The following is a 21408-nucleotide window of genomic DNA, read 5'->3' as shown; positions in this document are numbered from 1 at the left end:
TTATCAACTGTTAATGTCCTTTCCTCAGGGCTTTAACCACTATTAATTGTCTACCATACACTTCTAACCTGGTTCTGAAGACAAAAGTACATGATGATTCAAAAGAAATAAAAAGTAGTTAAAGCCTGACAGCATGTTGACAAAAGCGCTATTGGCAATGGCTTCTCTTGTCTCATCCAACTTAGACCCTCCTGCTTCACACTTACCGACCTTTCAATAATGTCCTACAGAGGCTAATGCAAGCACTCTAAGCCCTCTGGTTGTCTCAGATGGTCTAAAAATGCTAATGAATCATAATTGCCTTATGCCAAGGGCGTTAACAAATGTTAACACCTTTTGTAGTGGGAATTAACAGCTTTTAATTTTTTCTTTGTTTAATTACAGAGGTGGAATCGTACGCCTAAAATGAAACAAACTTTACATACCTCTGTAGTTCCATTAAACAAGAACTGGAAAATAATGTGTTTTTTACTAGAAGATAAATATTAAATATTGATAATTATGTAAAGCAAAATACAAGGACAATCAGTATTACTGTTGGCAAAATGAAGATAGTATCTCCATTTTGTCCCAGTAAATGCCCGTATTAATTCAGTGTTTTGCCTATTTCAGTTCTTCACGCTCATACTCCTGATCTTCATCGCTGAAGTTGCTGGTGCAGTTGTTGCATTTGTCTACTCTTCTATGGTAAGTACTTGGACTGTGTTCAACAACTGTTGCCTTGATCGCTTATGATGGTATTGATAGCTAAGATTATTCAAAAGGCTGCTCTTTATAAAATGATGGCACTTCCCCGCTTTTGTTACGTTTTGCAGAATACGCCTTTCTTGGTGTCTTCCCAGTATTTTCTCTCTATTGATTCCAAGGTCCGCTCCTTACTATGGAATAATGGTACACCCAGAATCTCCCTCGTTAATCTCACTAAAAGCTGGCATAATGTGGGTATAGTCTTGCGAGCCATTAAATATTATTGGTCCTCGCAACTGGTGGTACTCAATCACTGGATGCATCGCCCCCTCGCGGATCCGGCATACACAATGGATAGATACAATATGTCTTCAGGTAATTACCTCAGGGCTCTGTACTGCAGCAAACAATATGCGCCTAAATACACAACCACCTCTACTATGGTTTCTTTATGGTACTCGGCAACTGCAGGGTTGGAATGGAAAGGTAAGATTACTAAGGCCACCCCGGTGCTTGAGTCTATTCAACTAGGTATGCTCTTGCGGTTCCCAGGGTTTAACAAATGGGATTTAATCGGACTTTCGATGGTGGGTAACCTCTGGGCTGGGGGGGTTGTCCCGTTTGTGTTACAACAACAATACCATCCACAGGCAGGGAAAACTTTCCGGTACCTTCAGGTAGGTAGTGTTTTGCAAAAGGTGTTGCCTAGAGCCTCTGACTTGCCGGTTCACTAACTGCTAGAGGATATAATATTGGATGATTATCTCTCAGAATGTGCGATTTCCCTAACGTAAGATTCTCAACAACACACCTGACTCTATGGGTAAATTGCGGGCAAAATGGAATGATGGGGTGGGAGAGCTTGACGACAAAGAGTGGAGGGAGGCCTTGGCATCCCCTAGGGAGGTGGCGATCCGTTCTCGTTTTAAGTTGATACAACTTAAACTACTTCATAGGGCATACTATACCAGGTCGACACTAGTTAAGATGGGTCTTGTATCCTCTACGGATTGTCCCCGGGGCTGCAGACGGCCAGGAACTTTCTTACACCAATGATGGGATTGCCCCGACCTTCAGAGATACTGGGGGAGAGTGATTTCAGCCATGTCCCAAATATGTCATAAAACAATTGATGTATCACCTCGTCTTTGTTTATTAAATGTTTGGGAAGCTACAGACCTGACCAGGTTCGAACGTCTCTGGGTCACGCTGGGATGTATGATTGGCAAACGCATTATTGCTAGAACCTGGAAGGGTGGGGTTGCACTCAGACACGTTGATTGGACATCGGACATGGACTGGTGCATGCAAGTGGAGAGGGCGGTGTATGAAAGTAGGGGTTGCCCAGGTAAATGGACCAAGGTATGGGGCCCCTGGAACGAAAGTAAAGTTGTTATCTGCACTCCATTTAGTGATGCGTTAGTTGCTGTTGACAACGTAACACCATGAGCTGGCTGTCGCAAGGGTTGATGATATAATTGCATCTTCCTTTGACCCAATGTATTCTTTTGTTTCACTAAGATTTCCTGTTGTCCTCAGAAATTGTATGTTGTTTTGAGACTGCACCAGTATTGTTTATATTTTTTTTACGTTTCTTCTTAATAAACAGAGTTATAAAAAAAAAAAAAGATTATTCAAGAGATCATCTAGGAAACTGGAAGCCTATGTGAGCCTTTGACTTGTTGTGCATGTCCCCGCATGGCATACGTATCCTAGGGACATTGCAAAGTGTAGTGTCCTGGATGTAAATGAATCACTCTCAATGACCGGATTACTTCTGTGACCCGTAAGAGTATTCTTAACTCTGTTTGTTTCTCTCACTACGAAACTGCAAAAAATAATAAAATATTGGTAGGGTATATTGTTGGGGTTCAGAGAAAGCTGTGGTGGTCACTGTGGGTCCATAGTATTTTTCTCTTCTTGTTTGATATCTTTTATTCAAAATGGTGGGTTCTACGATTGATTGTGGTGGCGTCAGGTGCGCAGCTTTCCTGGTAAAAAGAAAGTAACCCCTTCTCCAGGTTTCTAGCACTATTCTCTGCAAAGTGGAAGGAGATCGCAGTTTGCTAGCAAGGTACCCGGCAGTGAAGCTCCATTTAGAACCCACTACAAACATAGGATATGACCAACCACAAAAAATACCCTGTAAAAGACGCAGGACCATTGCCGACGTCATCCCTAACCAGCTTCACATTGGATCCAGTGTGAAACAGAAACAAGTATCTCAAAAGTGACCCATGATTACCATCCACTTCTTGACGAAGCTTGGAGCTTCATCCCCAAACAAGTGCTGGCCAGTGAGGTGGACGAATGGTATTCAACGAGAACAATATAAATTAGATCTAAAGCTAGCCTCACTGGGGACTCTTCTACTGTGGATCAATGTATATGTTGTCAGATCACATTGTGAACTCCTTCAGATTTGCAGAAACTAATGTATACCTGACATTTTGGATACCATGAAGGGTATTTGAGTCTCTCCTTTGAACTGGGGTGGCAAAGTGAGCTAAAGAACGCTTATGGATTCAACCCAGATCTGTGACTGGGGGTGAGTGTCTGAAAAGTTTCAGCGCTCTGTCCATCATCTCCTTGTGTTTGCTGTGTTCGCCCTGAGTTGGCAGGGTATGCCCAGACATGGATCCCTTGCTCAGTTTGCCACTAAACTCAAGCCAGCCTGGCTGATGAGGGGTGTTACCCCGAAACTGGTCCCGGCATGCTTGTTACCGGTCCAGGGAACACCTAGCTTGGCAGTTCGGGCTGGACTGTTCCAATGAGGCACAGGGTCCAGACTGATTTGCATATAACCAGGTCTGAACTGGGATGGCGAAGTGAGGTAATTGACCATGATGGATTCAACCTAGATTGTGACTTGGGGTAAGTGTCTGAAAAGTTTCAGCGCTCCGTCCATCATCTCCTTGTGGAGGCTAGCACAAAGCCAGTCTACATATTTTTGTGTGGTTTGTGAATAGTTTTTATTACACAAGGCTGGTGTAACAGCTAAAACTGTATCTAGGCTACACATAAAATTGTCAGAAGGGATAAGATACTAATATCTGGCATTTTGAAAGCCAAGAAGGGTATTTGGGTCTCTAATTCTAAAACACTTGAGGACAGATTTCTAACAGTGCTCGTTGAAATGACATATGATTCAAAGCCAAAGAACCAGAAGGCTATTCGAGCCTTTATGCTTCTATAGTCTCCATACTCTTGGTAAAACAGCAATAGAGGTAAAAGTACCTTGCGTGTACTTTTTACATACTAAGATAGACATTACATGAAACAGAATAGGAAAGAATAGAGTCAATTGACACTATGATTGACAAAACGAAAACAAATCAAATTCGGAGAATCATTTATTTCATTAACAAGAGAGACCGGTTCATTTAGATAGTCAAAGGCACTGAGTTGAGTGCAGCTTTTGAATTACATGATACATCATAAAATAACCAAACGAGATCATTACAGGTGCTATGACGGACTTTTGGTAAAGAAAACAAAGTGCCATTTCCACGGTCCTATCAATACAAGCACAGCACGCTGCCACAATTTAAGGGTGCATCTAGGGAGGAAGCTCACTGAATAGCTTGTTTAACTGTGAGGACATAGGTTTAACATATGTTCTAAGGCTGCCACATGCGGTTTACCTAAATATCTGCCATCTATATAGTGGGCCAGAATACTGGAGTATGTGCACACTCTCTCTCAAGGCCCCTCTCGCAGCCTAAAGCATATGGAATGGAGTTCCTACGGGACATGATCCATAATCCTAGAAGTCTGATCCAAATTTCTGATTTCTACCCTGGTTCCTTCATGACACGGTGAGAGCCAAAGGGACCTGTGTCATTTTACAAGCGCCTGTGGGAGCCTGTTAAAGACATCAACTTGCTTATTCTTGTATTTAGCTTTCTGTTAGTTAAACTGTGGCAACAGAATTACATGTCTAATGTTAGAACCTGTGCTCTCAAAATACCGAAACACATCCACACATGCCATTTGTCATCCAATCTGTTGCATCTTTGGCGGGTTCTAGCTGCGTTTGGCCACACAGGATCCAGTGGAGTGTAGCGGTACCTGTGGAGGCAAAGAGTCTTGTGCAAGTTTTGTGGGCCCTCTAATGTGTATCTGTGCTCTTCTGAAATTGATTAGGTTAAATATGGTTTAGGAGACCCAACGCCAAGAAACCCAGACCGGTAGACTGTGGTATAGAAATGCCTCATTGTTGTAGAATTACATTCGTGTTATTTTATTCATGTTGTGTTGCGAGTCGCGTCGAAGCACGCGACTCGTTCTTTCAATGCTTATGACTCACTAAGTGTTCGAGAGTGCTGCCTTCCAGTCGTTAAGATTCCTCAGGAACGTCATTCTGGACGTTGGCTTCTTCACGACTGAAAGGCTCCGGTTGTGGGTGTTTTGCTGTACTACAATAAACCTACGCTTCAGCAACAGTCAAGCGTCTACTTGTATTTAATAACTTGGAGACGAGGGTGGGATGCAAACCCACACGTGCAAAGATAGGGATTGCCTTTGCTCGCTACAATAAACCTACCCTTCAGCTACAGTCTAGCGTCTACTTGTATTTAATACTCAGTCATTCAGAAATATACCTTCATCCCATTCTGTCACTAAAAAATCCATACTGGTCCTTTTACTTTTGGTAATCATTTTAAGAAGAGGGGCCAAGAGAGCCGGCGTCATGTTAGCATTCGACATGAGAGCACTAACTAAGAAACCTCGATATGGTAATTGCGACAACTTTGAACAACACTGCGACCGATGCTTCCGACACTTCTCTGGTAGTTTCACGTGGTTCTTTTTAACCACAATTTAAAGTAACAAAATGAACTGTTTGGCAAGGATGACCTGCCAACCAACTTCCGAGCCATTCAAAGAGGCGACTGCAAAACTAAATCTGAACAAGGATCAAGTGTTAGTAGAGACATCAAACTCTGTCCCTCAGAAATATAATCTGTGACCTTCGAGCGTCACCCATCCTCAGACAATAGCACAAAAGCCAATGAACTATAACAAAAGGACGAGGAAGTAAAAATGTCCTACAAAACAGGTTCTGAAGACAGAAAGCAATAAAAACATAACAAAACATCTTTAAAATCATGTGATGTCTGGAAATGGAAAACAAGGCTGGGTTGATTCAGTCGTTCCATCCTACGGGTGGATCATTGTACATGCCAAACCCTAGATTTAAACTCTACTTCACTCTGTATTTGAAGAGTTTTGAAACACCGTTTCTCCCTCAGACACTTTACACCTTCTAGTTTAATGAGCATTAAAAGAAGCAAGGTTGGAAGGGGCAGCCAAGAAAATTGGGGGATATAGCGAATCAGGCTTCATATTATATTCGATGATTCTCCCCGAAGGCGGCCTTTGGATTTGTACTTGCGGGTGAATAAACTACAGAATTTACATACGTTCGGCCTCATGTTCTGAAACTCAATGCAAGACAGAATGGTGCGCTGCCTTTATTTGCAAAATGTAAACAAACTACACAATACCACAGATGTTTGGGAGCAGGGATTACATAAGTATCTCATCCCATCTAACTATTTTTAGGTGTAGCCTAGATAGTTTTAGCTGTTACACCAGCCGTGTGTAATACAAATAATTCACAAACTATATAATAATATGTAGACTGGCTTTCTCCATCTATTGGTCTGTTCATCTGTCATTCACATTTTGTTTGCTTCTGCTCCCTGTAGCAGACAGTGGCAGTGGGTAAGCTCACGCCAGCTTTGGACTCTCTTGCACCGTGTGAGACAGCATTTCACCTCATTTCATGTCCTCATCTGCCTAAAAACAAGAGCACATTAGTGCCAAGGCTGGTGGGTCAATACTTAGTATAGCTAATGTTTTCCCTTATTTCTTTGAATTCATCCATATATGTTACAATCAATGTTGGCTGATGTCCTGCACCAGAATGTAATTAAAACTTTGTGTCTTAAGGTTACAGTAATTCAAAGCCAGTAGTATCAACAAGATTTCGTTTTCCTGCAAAGCACTTGAAAACGAAAAAGGCTTTTATGCCTGATTTAAGTACAGCTGTCTGTTGGGAACCTGCAGCACTGTTCTATTAAATTTATATACTCTTTTTTTTGGTTTATATTTAAAATGTATTTTGCAAATATTTTTTCCACGTTTTAAGAGCAACATGTTTTCTTTCTTCCCCTTCTTTTTAGTTTTGTGCCATGTGCCACCAGCTTTCTGAGGCCATACTTATTGACGTTACCAGTGCTTGTTTTCCTTTTTTTATACCTGTAGTGTGCTTTTTTTTGGGCAAGAAATGTATACTACAAGTGGGTGGAAGCCAAGAAAATAGATACTTGCAAAGCCAATGAGTCTGGCCTTGTCAAGTGGGTGCGAATTTTACCTTTTTATTTCGTGCTGCAAGTATATTCCACAAAAAAGAAGAAACAAAGAAAACATGCCGCCTTCAAAACGCAGCAGCGGTATGATTGCAATAAATATTTTAATTTAAAAAAAACTAATTTGAATACACCTGTCCAGGTGTTTTTATAGTAGGCAGGGTACTTGGAAGACCCATATAATCTATTATAAATTGTGATGCCTATCACATAAAAGTATGTTTCTTATTTGTACAGTGAAAAGTTACTTTTGGATTTAAATTGATGTAACTTAAAAATAGTTTAAACGCTTAAGGATGACTAAAGTAAACCCCACAAAGAAGGGTATGAAAGCAACATTGTAAGTAAGGCCCCACCACCCCTGGCCCGGAAGGGGAAACATCATTTTCAACGAAGGCATTACTACGCGAGACGTTTACTACGAGGCACTTACCACGCAAACGTCTTTACCACGCGTATGCCTTCAACAATCGTCTTTACCACGAAAGAAACGTCCCGGTCAACAATCCTACGTTCTGCGTGTATTAAAAAGAAAAGTCCTTTTTTTATTTTGATAGGTGTTTTCATGCATAAATTAAATACGTGATAAGTAGTGAAGGGGTGGGTGTAAAAATAAAAAATTAAAAAAGGGGCAAATAAAAAACATTTAAAAAAGGGGGCTGGGGGGGGTCTCCCCCCCAAACAAATATGAAAAATCATTAATGATTCTACATTATAAAACAATTATAATAGATAAATGAATGTGTAAATAAAACGTGTATTACTAATTAACAAATGATGTTATTTGTCGAAATATTCAGCCATCTTGCTTGAGGGTCAGTGAAAGTGAAAAAAGACAAACAATGTCACTAGTGAAGACGTATTTTTTTTTGCCTATCAGTTTCATTATGTTTATTTAAGGGTTTTTTGGGCATAATCGACGCTGGATGAATACTCACGTATTTATGCGTGGTAAAATGCTGCGTTCTATTTTTCACCGTGGTAAAGACTCTAGCGATGTAAAATACGCGTGGTAAAGCCATGCGTTGTATTTGATATCGTGGTATCGTCATATATTCGCCCGGAAGGGCACATCTTTGATGTTTGATCGAAAGATACTGCCCTTTGGACTGCAGGAGAACCATTGGCTGAAATGGGATGATGCTTGCTGTGGAGGGTGGACGCAGATTGTAAGTAACAGAACACAACACCTTTACCCCTGAACTGGTTGTCTCCCAGTGCTTCCCTGCCCTGGACCAGGTGCCATCACCATCTGCATTGAGTTCCATAGGCTCGTGGATGACTGTGCACTGATTCTTGTATTTTCGGTTTGTGAGCAAGGAAGTATGTAGTAATTTGTGAAAATGCTTATTTGCGTGTGCTATATTCCTGTAGTACTTGCATGGCTTTGAATAAACCATACAAAAGCAAAACCTATTGACTTTGCCAATACTTGTTAAATGGAAACTGGGAGCCTACATAGGTGTGAGTATTGTGTAGAAAGTGATCAATCCATGTCATATGTGTGGGAAAAACAGAAGACTTTCAAGTGTTCTTTAGTGTGATATAGCTTGTACTGGGTAAACGTAAAGCTGATTAATGCACATAGATTCTCATTGATTTTAAACATTTATATCTATCTGCAGGCTCAAAACATTATGGAGCCTTTGTTAAGGCAAGTGTTGCAGAAGGACTATGGCAGAGAACCGTCCACCACTCAAGTCTGGAACTCGACCATGACTGAGGTAAGGCTGCTGGGGCATGATTGGTGGTATGCTCAGAAAACCTTCGTTTTTGGATTCGTTTTTCATTAGGATGGTTCACTGTAGACATTTGTACTGAAATCTGTACCATCTGTTTATAGCCCAGGAATAGGAAGACATTTGGAATGGCCAGCATTTGGACATGTTGGCTGGCCATACCTATGGCCACAACAGGTGTCCAGTGTAGTGATGAGCACTCTTCCTCATAAGTTCCCCCATTTGATTTGGCAGTTGCTGTGGCTCGCAGGTTCGCTTTGTGTGTGCTGCAATTTCGAACTAATTATCTGGTAGTGGCGGGGAGGTGGCTTTCACCTATGAATGTACTGAAATTTCAGCTTCTGAAAATCCCACCTCCTCAGTAATTCTGGCCTGTTGAAGCTCCCAGGATTAGCAATGGACTTTTTTAGATGAATGGTGATAACCTGTGGACTCTTTCCTGAAGTGTGGCCAGGAGTAAGCACCTTGAAGCTAGTCTGATACCACCAGGTGGAGAAGGGGCTGTAGCTTTGGAGTCTGCGGCTGCACATGCAAAAGGATACTTTGAAAAGGTCTTGTAGAAGAGTGGCCGGCAGTTCTGAGCAAGTAGCGAGATATTGTGGTTTGGGAAATCTGGTGTAGTGCTCTCATTCGCTCTCCCGTGGTAACATCGCCCCGAGAAAGGATGAGAAGTATTGTGGTCCTAGAACAGAGCGTGAAGCTTCCTTGACATTGCCAACTGGAAGACCAGACCTGGGTAGAGTTCTTCTTTGGCAACCGCTACAGCTGTTTTCCTCTACAGCCTCTAGTATGAAGCTTTAAAGTGGCAGCACTTGTCGCTTCTTGTTCTTTTCTCTATTTAAGAAACAAATGTCAGTCTTTATAGCTGTACTAAAAAGTAAATCTGCCTGTTGAATAGGGCATTTGGAGGCAAAGAACGCAAAGTTAGGGCTTCATGTGACTTTGCAAGCGTGCTGCAGTAATATCTTTCTGAGGAGGCCTCTCAAGTGGCTTCCCTCCTTATACCTCATTACCTATACTGTAGCACAACCTACTGCGGCTTTACGCCCTGAGGGAGCTGCACTGTGGTTCTGCACCTTCAGATACGAAATGGTCAACTCACAGTCGGTAGGTTTCTGAGGACTTGGCTCTTCAGTCTCAGGGACTACATTTCCACCCATCCTTTTCCTCAGATTAATATTTTTTAAGTCAGCTAGCACCAAGGAACTTTTAAGTATGGGAGTGTTTTATAGTTGAAGATGTTTACTTGGGTATAGGAGTTTTGCATCAGTTCTTTTCTTGTGTTTTTAAAAGAAGGAAAGGACAACACGAAATCGTGGAGTGGTTCCTGAAAGGAGGAAGGGCATTAACGGAGATGTGGTTAAAGAAATGTATCTGAGTTAACAAGCAAAAACAGAAGAAAAGGGTCCAACTGTGGTATGCTCAGTTTCAAATTAGTGCCTTTGGACTGTGTGACTGGAGTTTTAATCCAGGTTTTTCCACTCTATCAAATTCCTTGATCATGGACTTTACATTCCTGTTCTTTACTTTGTGTCCACCCAAAAATTTAAATGCTTCAAAATGGCGTACAAGCTGGTCATAAGGGGTTTATTTAAAAGAAACTGGAACTTCCACTTACGTATACAAGCCAGGTAATCCCATTTGAAACCGTAATTTATCTTTTCCGCCAACTTCCATTTTGATATAAGGACCCGCAGTTTGTCTGTAGAACTTTATCACCTTTAGGCATTTGCTTGATCCTTTATAGAGTTCTTGGGAATAACTGGCCTGCTTCGAGGGCAAGATCGGAGACCATGGGGGTGTAAAATGGAAGCAGGTGAAGGTGGTGGGTGGGTGCGTGTATGTGTTGTGATTCAAATATGTATTAGAATATGAGCAGCACAAGTTTTTTAACCTCTCTTCTGTTAAAAAATAATAATAATTAAAAAAAAGATCTCGGGAAAGATTTCAGTGCTGCCTGAGTCGTAATTGTTAATGGGAAATTCCTTCAGGGTAACCTAGAATTTAATAACTTAACAAGGTTGCCTGGGTCATCTACCCAGTCGTCCTTTTGCCAGCTTCTTGCAGTCTATTACCTTCGCTGTTACCCAATCAATACTCTCCTGTGTGCATCTCCTGTAGCTGCTCTGTTTTAAATTAGTTCAATGTTTGTTTCTCTAGCACAGCTGCTAACGTTCACTGTCATCCCTGTTACCTATTTCCTTGAGCCTGTTTCTCCACATCTCAAGTCTCGTATCTCCTGCATCTTGTATTTCAGCCCTTTAGAGGTGGGAATGACTCGTTTATCGACTCCCCTCCGGTGTGTGCAAGTGTACTTGCCTGAGTTTGTCATTCCAGTCACTTGAACCAGTCTTCTCTTGGTCAGTGAGCCCTCAACTGTCCCCAGTCTATATCTGTCATACACGGTATGCACTCCGAAGGCGTGGGCCTTCGTTAGTGTGCAGAAATGGAGAGTATTAAATGGTGTAATTGTGCGACCTCATAGTGCCAATATCGGCCCAAACCCATACCTTTCTTCATACAACACACCCCTCCACCAATAACAGACACAACACAATTTGATGGAGAAAGTTGTTGCAGTTTTATTAGCATAAACATTATGCCAACATGTTGGGTTATCTTACGGTAGATCCAGAGCAGGCCGCCTCTCGCGACCCGCCCACCTGATGAGCCATAAGCCCCGCGGTGTTAACCGTCGGGGCGTTGTCAGTTTTGGGGGGAAGGTCTAACCCCTCCCCCGGCAAACCTCTCGTCCGCCCATTACTCACGCCCCTCCCCCTTGAGGGGCGGAGCGTTGGCAACCCCGGTTGCTCAGGTACACAACCGCCCGAAGGACTAACGGGGCGCCGTCGGTCCTCCAGGATCCATCGTGGATCTCCGTGGGGATAATTCGCTCACGCACCCTTCCGGTGCTCATGTAGAGGCTACCCTTCTGTATCTTCCTGTATTGGATCGCCCTGTAACTCCGCCTGCAACACAAAGACAAGTCATTAGTAGCAACAAACACCCCCCGATCTGCCCAAGAGCAGGGTAAGCGGGTGGGAGGGAAAACGCCGGGCAGTCACTCATCCCGCGATGCGGGATCAGCCTGGGGGTGGGGGCGAGGGTCAACTCGCCTCTGCGTCAGGAACAAAGAGGGCGCTTGACCCTCGCCCCCTAGGCTATATAGCCCTTCCTCCCCTCCCCCAGAACAGGAAGTGACATCACGGGGGGACCACTGGTCCCCCCAACCAATAGACCGCTCAGGGTCTGTGCCATCCTATGGCACTAAGGGTGGCCGCCCTCGTAGGTGGCCACCTTTGGTGTCCCGGGGAAGCCTATCACAGTGTAACACTCGCCAGCACCTTTAGGGCCCTTAGGTTTCATTTGTAAAACCTTCAGCGCATGCTTGTGTAGCTGTGGCTCTCATCAGCAATGCTTACACTAATGAACAAGTGTAAAGCATTTGAATAGCACCAAAACAATTGAAGAACTCGACGAGACAATAAAGAAATCCGACACCAGTTTATAAAAATAGACTATTTGTAGACTCCACAACAAGATTCACTGAAGGGTTCAGGAGAGATAGAATTTACAAGGTAAAGTAAATCAAAGTCCTTCATTCAACCGCAAGCAAGCATTGGCAAATTCGCCAAATTTGACACTTGAAAACGTTTTCACTAAAAGGTTTGGACAAGCTGCAATGCGGTCACTTGGAGTCCCTTTGAGTGACCAGCTCCAGGAGGGAGCGAGTCAGTGGGACCAGCAAGGTCCTCTGAAATAGTTACCTCAGCAGGTGGAGCAGTATTCAGTCTGTTCCAGGTACTTTTAACCTTTGCAGGGCTTTCCTTTAGAAGTGAACCTCATGCAAGGAATGAAGGAGGCTAAAGATGCTGCAGGACGTGATGCAGTTGATGGGGATCTTGCTGCGACTACTCCTCGGTTCACGAAGGAGGTGAGGTGATCCTCGTCACAGGTCCATTGACACTCAAAGTCCTGTAGGTGCTGGCAGACGTCCAGTTGTCACAGTATCAGTCACCTGTCAATCCTTCCTGGGTCAATAACTTGTTCCCCGAGGGGGTCCCAGCTGTACCCCAACAGCACTACCAGTCTCAGAACTCAGGTGCAACTTTGTTTGTAGGGTCCTGGTCCCTGGTGCTGTGTGGCGTGTTTGACAGCTGGTTGAAGACTTTGGTCTACCAACTTTCCTTAGCAGGCTACTTCAGCTGTTGTGTCCCTGTGCTGCAAACAGGAGACCAGTCAGCTGGCACTTGGAGTCACTTGTCTTTGACTGGGCTCTCGAAATTACTTCTCCTTGAGCAGGACATGGCAGGCGCAGTGCCGCTTCTATGCTAGCCACCAGGTGCAGCAGGAGCAGTCCATTACAGTGCAGCCTCCCTTTGCCAGTTCCACAGTGCAGCAGGGCAGTCAGTCCTCAGTCCTTTTTCCAGTCCAGTCGATATTGGAGTTCGGGGTGCACTACTTAGGTTCAGAAAATGCCCCCAGGACAAGATGCAGTTGTTAGCCAATGGACTACCAGGTTACCTCCCATCTGATGACCACTTTCTGTGAAGTGTGGCATTTGGGCATCTCAGGATGCAAAATTGTGCCCACTTCCAAGATGGCAGGACCCCTCTTTCTACGTGTGAAGCTACCTAGCTCAACCCAAAGGTGTGGCTACCAAGAGGGCTACACGCTCCTGGATAACCAGTTTGGCAACTGGTTTTCCCTCTTCTGTCCCTAGTGCCAGTGTGTCTGCCTGAACAATGGCCACTCTGTTGCCCGATGCATATCCCGATCTACGAACCAGATCCTGAACCGCCCCTCGGCCCCAGGATTGAGACGGTGGACCGCCACGACCATTCGGTACCTACACTTGGACACAGGCAGTGGATCGAGTGGTCCCGACCCTGCCTCCTGACCTCACCCCCTACTAAAACGTATTCCTGGCCAGAGCGGGGCTCTGTTTTCTGTGCCTAAGCTTAAACTAACTACGATCATCACCTCGGACTCTGTTGAGCCTACCTTGAAACTTTCTGGACCGCCTCGAGAAACTACGTGGTATTTGGGTTCTTTACCACGCCACATTATTGGATCAGAATTGATCACCCCCGCCAGCACTCGCCTCTCACCCACCAAACTGGCAACCCTGTCCTGATGACGATCCTGACTAGATAGGATCGAAACGCCGTCGACCCTCCATGCAGCGCGACTCATGGCACATCATCAACCTTGGTTCTCAAACAAATATTAACTACTCATTTATTGAGGACGAACCAATGCTTTTGTACATATTGTGTTTTTTCACCGTGTCACTTTGCGTCCTTCGCTGTGTTCACCCACTTGTCACTCGCATCATCACTCTTTGCTTCACTACCACCTAGTGCACAAAGCTCCCTTGGGTTGCCATCGCATTTTATGCCTACAGTGCTGCTATAACTGTCCTGTATAAAATGTGTTCTTAAATTCATAATGCTGAATGAACTTTCTAAAACTGAAATCCAAAGTCTCTCTTCCATTTTTCCGTGTTTTTGTAATGTCTTGTACATACATATATACTTGCCTTTTTACTGAATCCAATTGAGATATTGTTGTTGAAAACATATGTACACCCAGATCTCAATCCGGTCTATGGGTTATACTCCTGTTGCTTTTCCCTGCCTGAACAATGGAGCACCACCTCTCTCAAGTTTTACCCATTTGCTCATCAAAGTCGACTTCTCCTTTGAAGTGCTCTTTTTAGGCCAACACCCGCATGGCTTCCTGCAGAGGGGAGGGGACACCCACGTCCAGATCTGGTCCCTATTGTATCCTTTAGTGTGAGTCGTTAGCATGTCTCCTCAGACGAGCAGAAAGCTGTATGCAACAGGACCCCATCTCCAACCGGTATGGGCAACAAAGTGACTACTTTGCAAAAGCTACACACTGCAACTTGTTTCATTTATTTTGTCCTGAGAATCAAGTCTGACTTAATGTAATGAGGTTTTTGAAACCTTGAATGAGGTACTTTGGTTGCACCGTTTCAGAGTTAGCACTGCTGAGGAGTTGGCATTTAACAGGTACTCACCATTAGAGTGACCAAGCCTTTCCACAGTAAAAAAAAAACAACCGTTTCAAATTTTACTATTCAAACATGTAAAATAACGTGTCCTGACTGTGAGGTATGTTACACCTGCTTTAGGACTCAATAGGCCTTCCATAGGGGTGACTTGCATATATAAACGGGGTAATCTGGCTTTGCCATTACTTTATATGGTAAGGACGGGCTAGCAGTTTAAACTACTCTTCCAGCCTGTAACTGGTGCGCTGGGAGCCTCCTTTTACTTGTCACACCCAGGGTGGCACAAACCGTGCTGCAATCCCTGGTGGGACCCTCTAATGTACATGCCCTGGGTACTATTTACTAGGGCCCTGCAGGTAAGTTAGCTTAGCAAATTGAATATGAGCCAATTCGACTTACCTGTTTCAGGGTAAGGGTGCAGGCTCTGAGGTCGTTAGCAGGTCACATTTCATTCTCAGAGCCAAAAAAACAACAGCATCAGTCCAAAGACTTTAGGGTGATCCTACAAAAAGAGACATTTCCTTACAGTTAACTACTGCTTGCTGCTGGTGGATGAGCATGGAGGCTGTTGCCTCTGCGTTCGGTCACTGTTCTGTTAGACATTCCTTCCTTTCACCAGCAAGAGCTCACCCATGCCTTTCTCTCGTACGTGTACCCCCTACGTTGTGGGAGGTGATATAGTGTCCTCAGATATAACCATTTAGTAAAGTGATTTCAGTTCACTTCTAAGGTAATGATTGTTAGAGGTGCGTGCCCTTTGATTATTTTGTTCTATGCATTGATGGACCATTTTGCCCCCCGCCCACCAGTCCTTGTGATTTCATGTGTACTCCTTAAGTGGTGTGGTTGTACAAGAAGGTGGTGGTCTTGCAAAATCTCACCAATATTGATAATTACTTTACAATCTTTTTCAGCTGAAATGTTGCGGATTTAGCAACTACACTGACTTTAATGCCTCTTATTACCTGCAACATTATTCCAACTCCTACCCGCCCCAGTGCTGCAACTCCACCGTGACGACTTGTACATTTGAACTAGCAGCAGCCTCAAAGACGCAAGTAAGTGTTTAAATATGTATTTTACCCCTCTGAATCCTTGCTGCGAATGATTGTGTTATTTTCCTGTTGTGGTTGTTGCATTCTCTCCACTCCGGCGACCAGCATTGCGGTTTTCATGTTTGCACACCAACTGTGCTGAATGTTTCACAGGTTGTCTGCATTTGTTGTGTAATAATACGGTGTTGTCACAGACCGCTCAAAAGTCTGCCCCGCTCATTTGTTAGGTTTACAATGTTGTTTTGTTTTAAAGAACAGATTCCATTATGCTTTGCCTTTCTCCACTATGACCTTCTCCAGCAACATTGCCATTAACTTAATCTGCAAAAAGGCCTTCACCATTGTGGTGCGGGGGGAGGAGCAACACCACTCTAGCCCTTTGCCAGACACTGGCAGCATTGCAAAATCCCACAGTCCTAACCCAGGGCCACAGATGCTAGCAGCAAGCCAGGTCTATCTTTTCTTAATACTAGATAATGCTGAGTGGGTGAGGGCAGGGCGTTCCACACTTTGGGCGAGGAGTTAACTGTGCCGTTGTTGGTGGGAATCTCTTAGCCCCTCAACATATTTTTCGAGTGGGTGGGGGGATAATGTTATGCTACACTATTGGGATCTTTGATACATAGCCTTTTTTACCCTTTAAATTGATTCCTGGTTTGTGATTTGCCATCTCCTAACAATTCTTTTTCCTAGCACCCACAATTCCAACCCCACCTGGCATAAATAAGTACATTTTGCACTCTCATTAATGGTCGTTGTGCACCACTTCCTGGGTGCCCCGAGGACCCTTACTTGATCACAGTAAGAGCTGACAAATCTCTTAGATCCACAAGCACACTAATATGTAGCAATGGGCATGCAGTAAAACGTTACTTTTTAGATGTGTTCACTTTGGTTGCAGATTAGAACAAGGGGTGGGCGGAACTCACTCTGCGGAATACCATGAAAACTCCCCAAGATTCCGCGTATGGGCTGAATTAGGTACATTTCGCTGCTCTCGCTAAATTGTAGCACCAGGAGCTTGTGCCATGCTGAAAAATCAACATGAACGGCAGCACGCAGAGGGCACTGCTTCTTGAGTTGATTCTGCTGCCGCTAGAGTAGATTTTCTACTTGAGTTGAAGGTTTCTGCCCTTGAACGGTCACGACCGCCTGCATTGGAGAAATCTCCCTAGGTGCCATCCTAACGACCGCAAATCATGCTAGGGCACACCAAATCTTGCTCATTGATGAGCCGCAAGTGAAAAAATAACTTCACCACACGACGGTTGGCGGAATTTGGCTGGAACAGCGTGGCCCAAACTCCGTCAACTCCATCAGCGGTGTGGAATTTGGCACTCGCCCCTAAACAGAACCACTAAGACACTATGGGCACTGTTCACAAAAGTAATTTAATCAAAAGAGTAAGTTTACAGCCACATTTACATAATTTTTTTTAATGCCTGCCAGGTGCCAGGAATTTACAGGGATTCCTTCACACATACATCTATTTACAAGGGCAGAGAAATGCCCCTTTCAGTGTTGGAAAGAGAAGGTTCACTCGTCCACACTTAGTGGATGTGAAGGGGAACGGCTTCCTCAATAGAGTAAAATGCTATTCCACCTCCACCTCCACCCCCTCCCCACCACCACAAGGAATGTGAACCCCTCCATGGACACGCCCCAGAAGTACTTATGAAAACCTGACTGTGAGCAGCTTTCTATCCATACTTCTGGGAAGAGGAAACCTGCAGTCGCACACTGAATTAAATCTCAGGTGCCAATTTACTACCTCTTTCATGAATCGGGGCCCAGATGAGCGCCTTGTCTTGTACCTTCTTGTATACACCGTTGTAGTTTTCTGATCCACTGGAACCAGCATGGATCTTTATTGATAAATTCATTGACTGATGTTATACTTTATGCTGTGTTTTCTTAACCAATCCTTTCCATTTGTTCAGGGATGCTTTGAGGAGTTATTGAGCACTATCAAGAAGAACGCTGCTGTTGTTGGTGGAGTAGCTGCAGGAATTGCTGCATTAGAGGTATGTAGTCTTTCTGGGCGTGTTGCTCGTCCAGCTATGTTTTATGCAGATGAGATTGGCTGTGCGACTGAGCTTCAGTTTATTTATTTACTTTTATCAATATGCTGTCTGAGGGTTGAAGGGCGTTAGTAGTGCTAAAGAGTGGCACAGAAGATTTAAGCCTCTGGTCTGGGCTGTGTTGGGGAAATGTATCTTCTCTTGCCCTGCCCTTTTCAGGATGTGAACCAGGTAGTCAAGGCTCCAGTTTATTTGGTTGGTGCTGTGTTGTAGTCTTCTCTTTAATGGAAGATTACCTTGTGTGCTCATTGTGTGTTGGGGACAAAGTTGTCATGCCTCTAGGATGGGCTGTGTACATTTTATGAAGGTCCCTGTGGTTGTTTGTGAGTTGTGTTAAGCGACATATTTGCCACTGTATCCTCCAAGAGCAACCTCCTTTGAGATTTTTTCAAATTCCAGATTAGCGACAAACATGTTGGAAATGAAGTGCCTATTCAGGCTCTCCACTTTGGTGTTGGTGGAAACTGTAGGGTTGAAACTAGTCATATTTCATGAGCACAGGAGCAATAGTGCTTCATGCCCAGTACTACTGCGCATATTCACAGTGTGGCATAGGGATTTTGCTGCATATCTTCGCACTTCTCAATACTTTCCAGACTATTTTTCCTGTGCCATCTCTAGGAAGAGGGCATTCACCTGGACAATCGCAAAAGCCTCATCCCATGGCACCTTAATCTCTGAAGAGAAGACACTCCTCTTCAATAAGCTGTCTGTAGATTTGAGCTCCTGTGACACTGAGCTTTTACTAATGGCTATAGTTCAGATGTACATTTCTGGCTCACTGATGACCTTCCTTCAAGGGCTGTGCTTCTAGAGCTAGTAGATACAAGTTGGTGGTTGCACACATTTGGGGGCCAATTACAATGTTAGGAACTCATTCCCACTGAATCAGGTTAGGAATGCTTTCCGAATGATTTGTATTTAGGGAGTCCTACCGATCGCTTATAATGTCTCCGGATGCTTACAGACAGGGGCGGCCACTAGCCACGGAAGGGGCGGCCACTAGCCACGGACCTGTGAAGCCCTGTGTGGCTCGGAGCACTTACCCTCCACTGTAGCGGGACCCTGCCAGCTGTCTCCCCCCGCCGCCGCAGCCCCTGACATCGCGCTGCGGCAGCCGTGCGGGGGAGACTACAATCCCCAGCCTGATTTGCGGCAGGAAGCCGCGGGATACCACTTCCGCGCCAGGAGGCGCTACAAAGTCCCCCAACAGTCCCGCGTCGCGGGAGCGCCGGGCTAAGCCCGGGCAAAGGGCGGGCCCTCTGTGGCCCTCAGAGGCACGAGGAGGACGGGACGGGCCACGTTTCCTGGCCCCATAGCAATAGAAGGTACAGTTATAGATACCTTGTACATGACTATTTGCGGACATTCCTGGTTTTTCTTTTTTTTTTTTCTTTTTCAGTGTCATATAAGGGGGCATACCAAACTCCCATAGCACTACCAGAGAATGGAACATCTTTTCCAGAGTTATGCATCACCCACCAATACCTGTGAAATTGATATTGATGACCGTTCCCAATTGTCATCCCCATCTGAAAGAAACAGGTTAGTATTAGATTCCTTACCTTAGAATATCCCCAGGCGTCAGTCTGGATCCGGAAACTTTTGCGTAGCAGTACCCCTGCGCGTCGGTAGGCGTCGTCTGCAGGCGTCCCCTGCGGCTCCGCGTCGTCGGCGTCGTGCGCCGTGATGACGTCGCTGGAGTATATAGACGCCGCCTCCGCGCGCTGACGTCAGTTCTTCTTTTTTCCGCGCCAGTTAGCGCAGATCCGAAGAGCAGTACTCCGGTCTTTTGACCAAGTTTTTTGTTAACTGATTGATCTTTACGGTGCCGGTAGGATGCCCGGTTTCAAGAGTTGTGACGAGTGCGACCGCATGATGTCGGTCACCGACCACCATCGACTCTGCCTCCGGTGTCTGGGCGCGGACCACGACGTGGAGTCCTGCGTCGACTGTCGGGCCTTGACTGGAAAAGCTAGGCGGGAGCGGTCCCGCAAGCTTCTCGAGCTCCGGTTGTCGGCCCCGCGTCGAGAGCGGTCCCGGTCCGGTCGGAGGTCGAGGGAGCGGTCGAGGGAACGGTCGCGGAGCCGCCATGGGCGCTCCGGGAGTCGCCACCATTCCTCCGGCTCGTCAGGTAAGCACAAGAAGTCGGGGCGTCGCCATCGCACCCCCGACTCCCCCCGACGCCCGCGTGCTGCGGCCGGGGGCTCGGGTGACCCCACCCCCGCGGTCCCGCATGGGTCGCCGACGCCGTCTACCCCACACCTGTCGGTCCCTGGGGAAGGCGCGTCGCGTGAGGAGATCGAGGCCTTCCTCATTGCTATGAGGGCGAGGTCTTCTCCGGCGGGGCCTTCGGCGCCTGCGGGCCCGTCGGTCCCGTCTGGGGGCCCGAGCGGTTCGGGTGCTCCTGCCCCGGCGCCGCCGGTGGCTCCGGCCCCGGCGCCGCTGGTTCCCTCTGGTTCGTCGCCGGCTGGTCTTCCGGCCTCTCCGGCGTCGGTTCCTGTGGGCCAACCCGTGGTACCGCCCCCGCGTGGTGCAGCGACTCCGCCGTCGGCTCCGGCCGGCGTCGGGTCCCCGGCACCGACGCCGCGCGGCGCCACCCCCCTTTCCTCCCCGACTCCGGACTCGGAGCCGGACCGGCGTCGGCCGACGCCGGACCCGACGCCGATGGGGCCCGTTGACCCCGATGTCTATATCGTCGACCCAGAATATGGGTACGACGAGGAGGAGTATGGAGAGGGTTGGGAGGGGTCTGAGGACCCTCTATCCCGTGCCTGCCAGTACGATGTGGACTGGGTAGGTGATCTGGGTGATGCCAGTGGCCTGGACGAGTCGCCCAACCCTGGGTTTGTCTCTCCGTCCCCTGTGGCGTCCGAGGCGGGTGCTGCCTATTCGGTGGTCCTGATGAGGGCTGCCAAGGCCTTACACCTTGAGCTTCCCGTCGCGAAGGTCAAACCGAATATTCTGACGGAAGTTTTTAAACCGCAGTCATGCCCCCAGGAGCCTCTGCTGCCGTTTAATGAGGCCCTGACGGATGTCCTTCTGGGCACCTGGTCCAGGCCCGCTTCTGGTGCGCCGGTTGACCGGAACGTTGCCAGGCGTCACCGTCCCTGCTCGGACGACCCTGCCTTCCTGTCCACCCATCCCTCCCCGGAGAGTCTGGTGATCCAGGCCTCCACTTCACAGTCCGCATTTCCGTCGGCTCCGCCCGACCGGGAATCAAAGAGGTACGACCAATTTGGAAAAAAAGTGTTTTCCTCTTTGAGCGCTGGACTGCGGTCTTGTAACACGGCGTGCCTCTTGGGCCGCTACACCCACTCCCTGTGGGATACGGTCGAGGAGTGTTTGCCGCAATGCCCCCAGGAAGTGCGGGACAAGCTCACCCGGGCCTTTGTTGAAGGCCGGGATGCGGCGCGGTACTCGATCCGT

At 46.3% G+C, this 21408-nt stretch overlaps 1 protein-coding gene across 3 annotated transcripts in view; it reads left to right on the top strand.

Moving 5' to 3' along the window:
* Positions 1-21408, top strand: part of TSPAN1 (tetraspanin 1) — a 412115-nt gene that overhangs the window by 369398 nt on the left and 21309 nt on the right. For all 3 annotated transcript variants that reach the window (XM_078671704.1, XM_078671705.1, XM_078671702.1), the window contains exons 4-7: positions 613-687; positions 8690-8788; positions 15758-15901; positions 17839-17922. In XM_078671704.1, coding sequence (XP_078527830.1) covers positions 613-687; positions 8690-8788; positions 15758-15901; positions 17839-17922 — 402 coding nt within the window. The remainder of the gene's footprint in view (positions 1-612; positions 688-8689; positions 8789-15757; positions 15902-17838; positions 17923-21408) is intronic.

This window comes from Lissotriton helveticus, chromosome 1_2 (assembly GCF_964261635.1).
Source record: "Lissotriton helveticus chromosome 1_2, aLisHel1.1, whole genome shotgun sequence".
Lineage (NCBI taxonomy): Eukaryota > Metazoa > Chordata > Amphibia > Caudata > Salamandridae > Lissotriton > Lissotriton helveticus.
The sequence above is the reverse complement of the archived record's forward strand: the minus strand, read 5'-3'. Positions and strand labels throughout refer to the sequence as shown.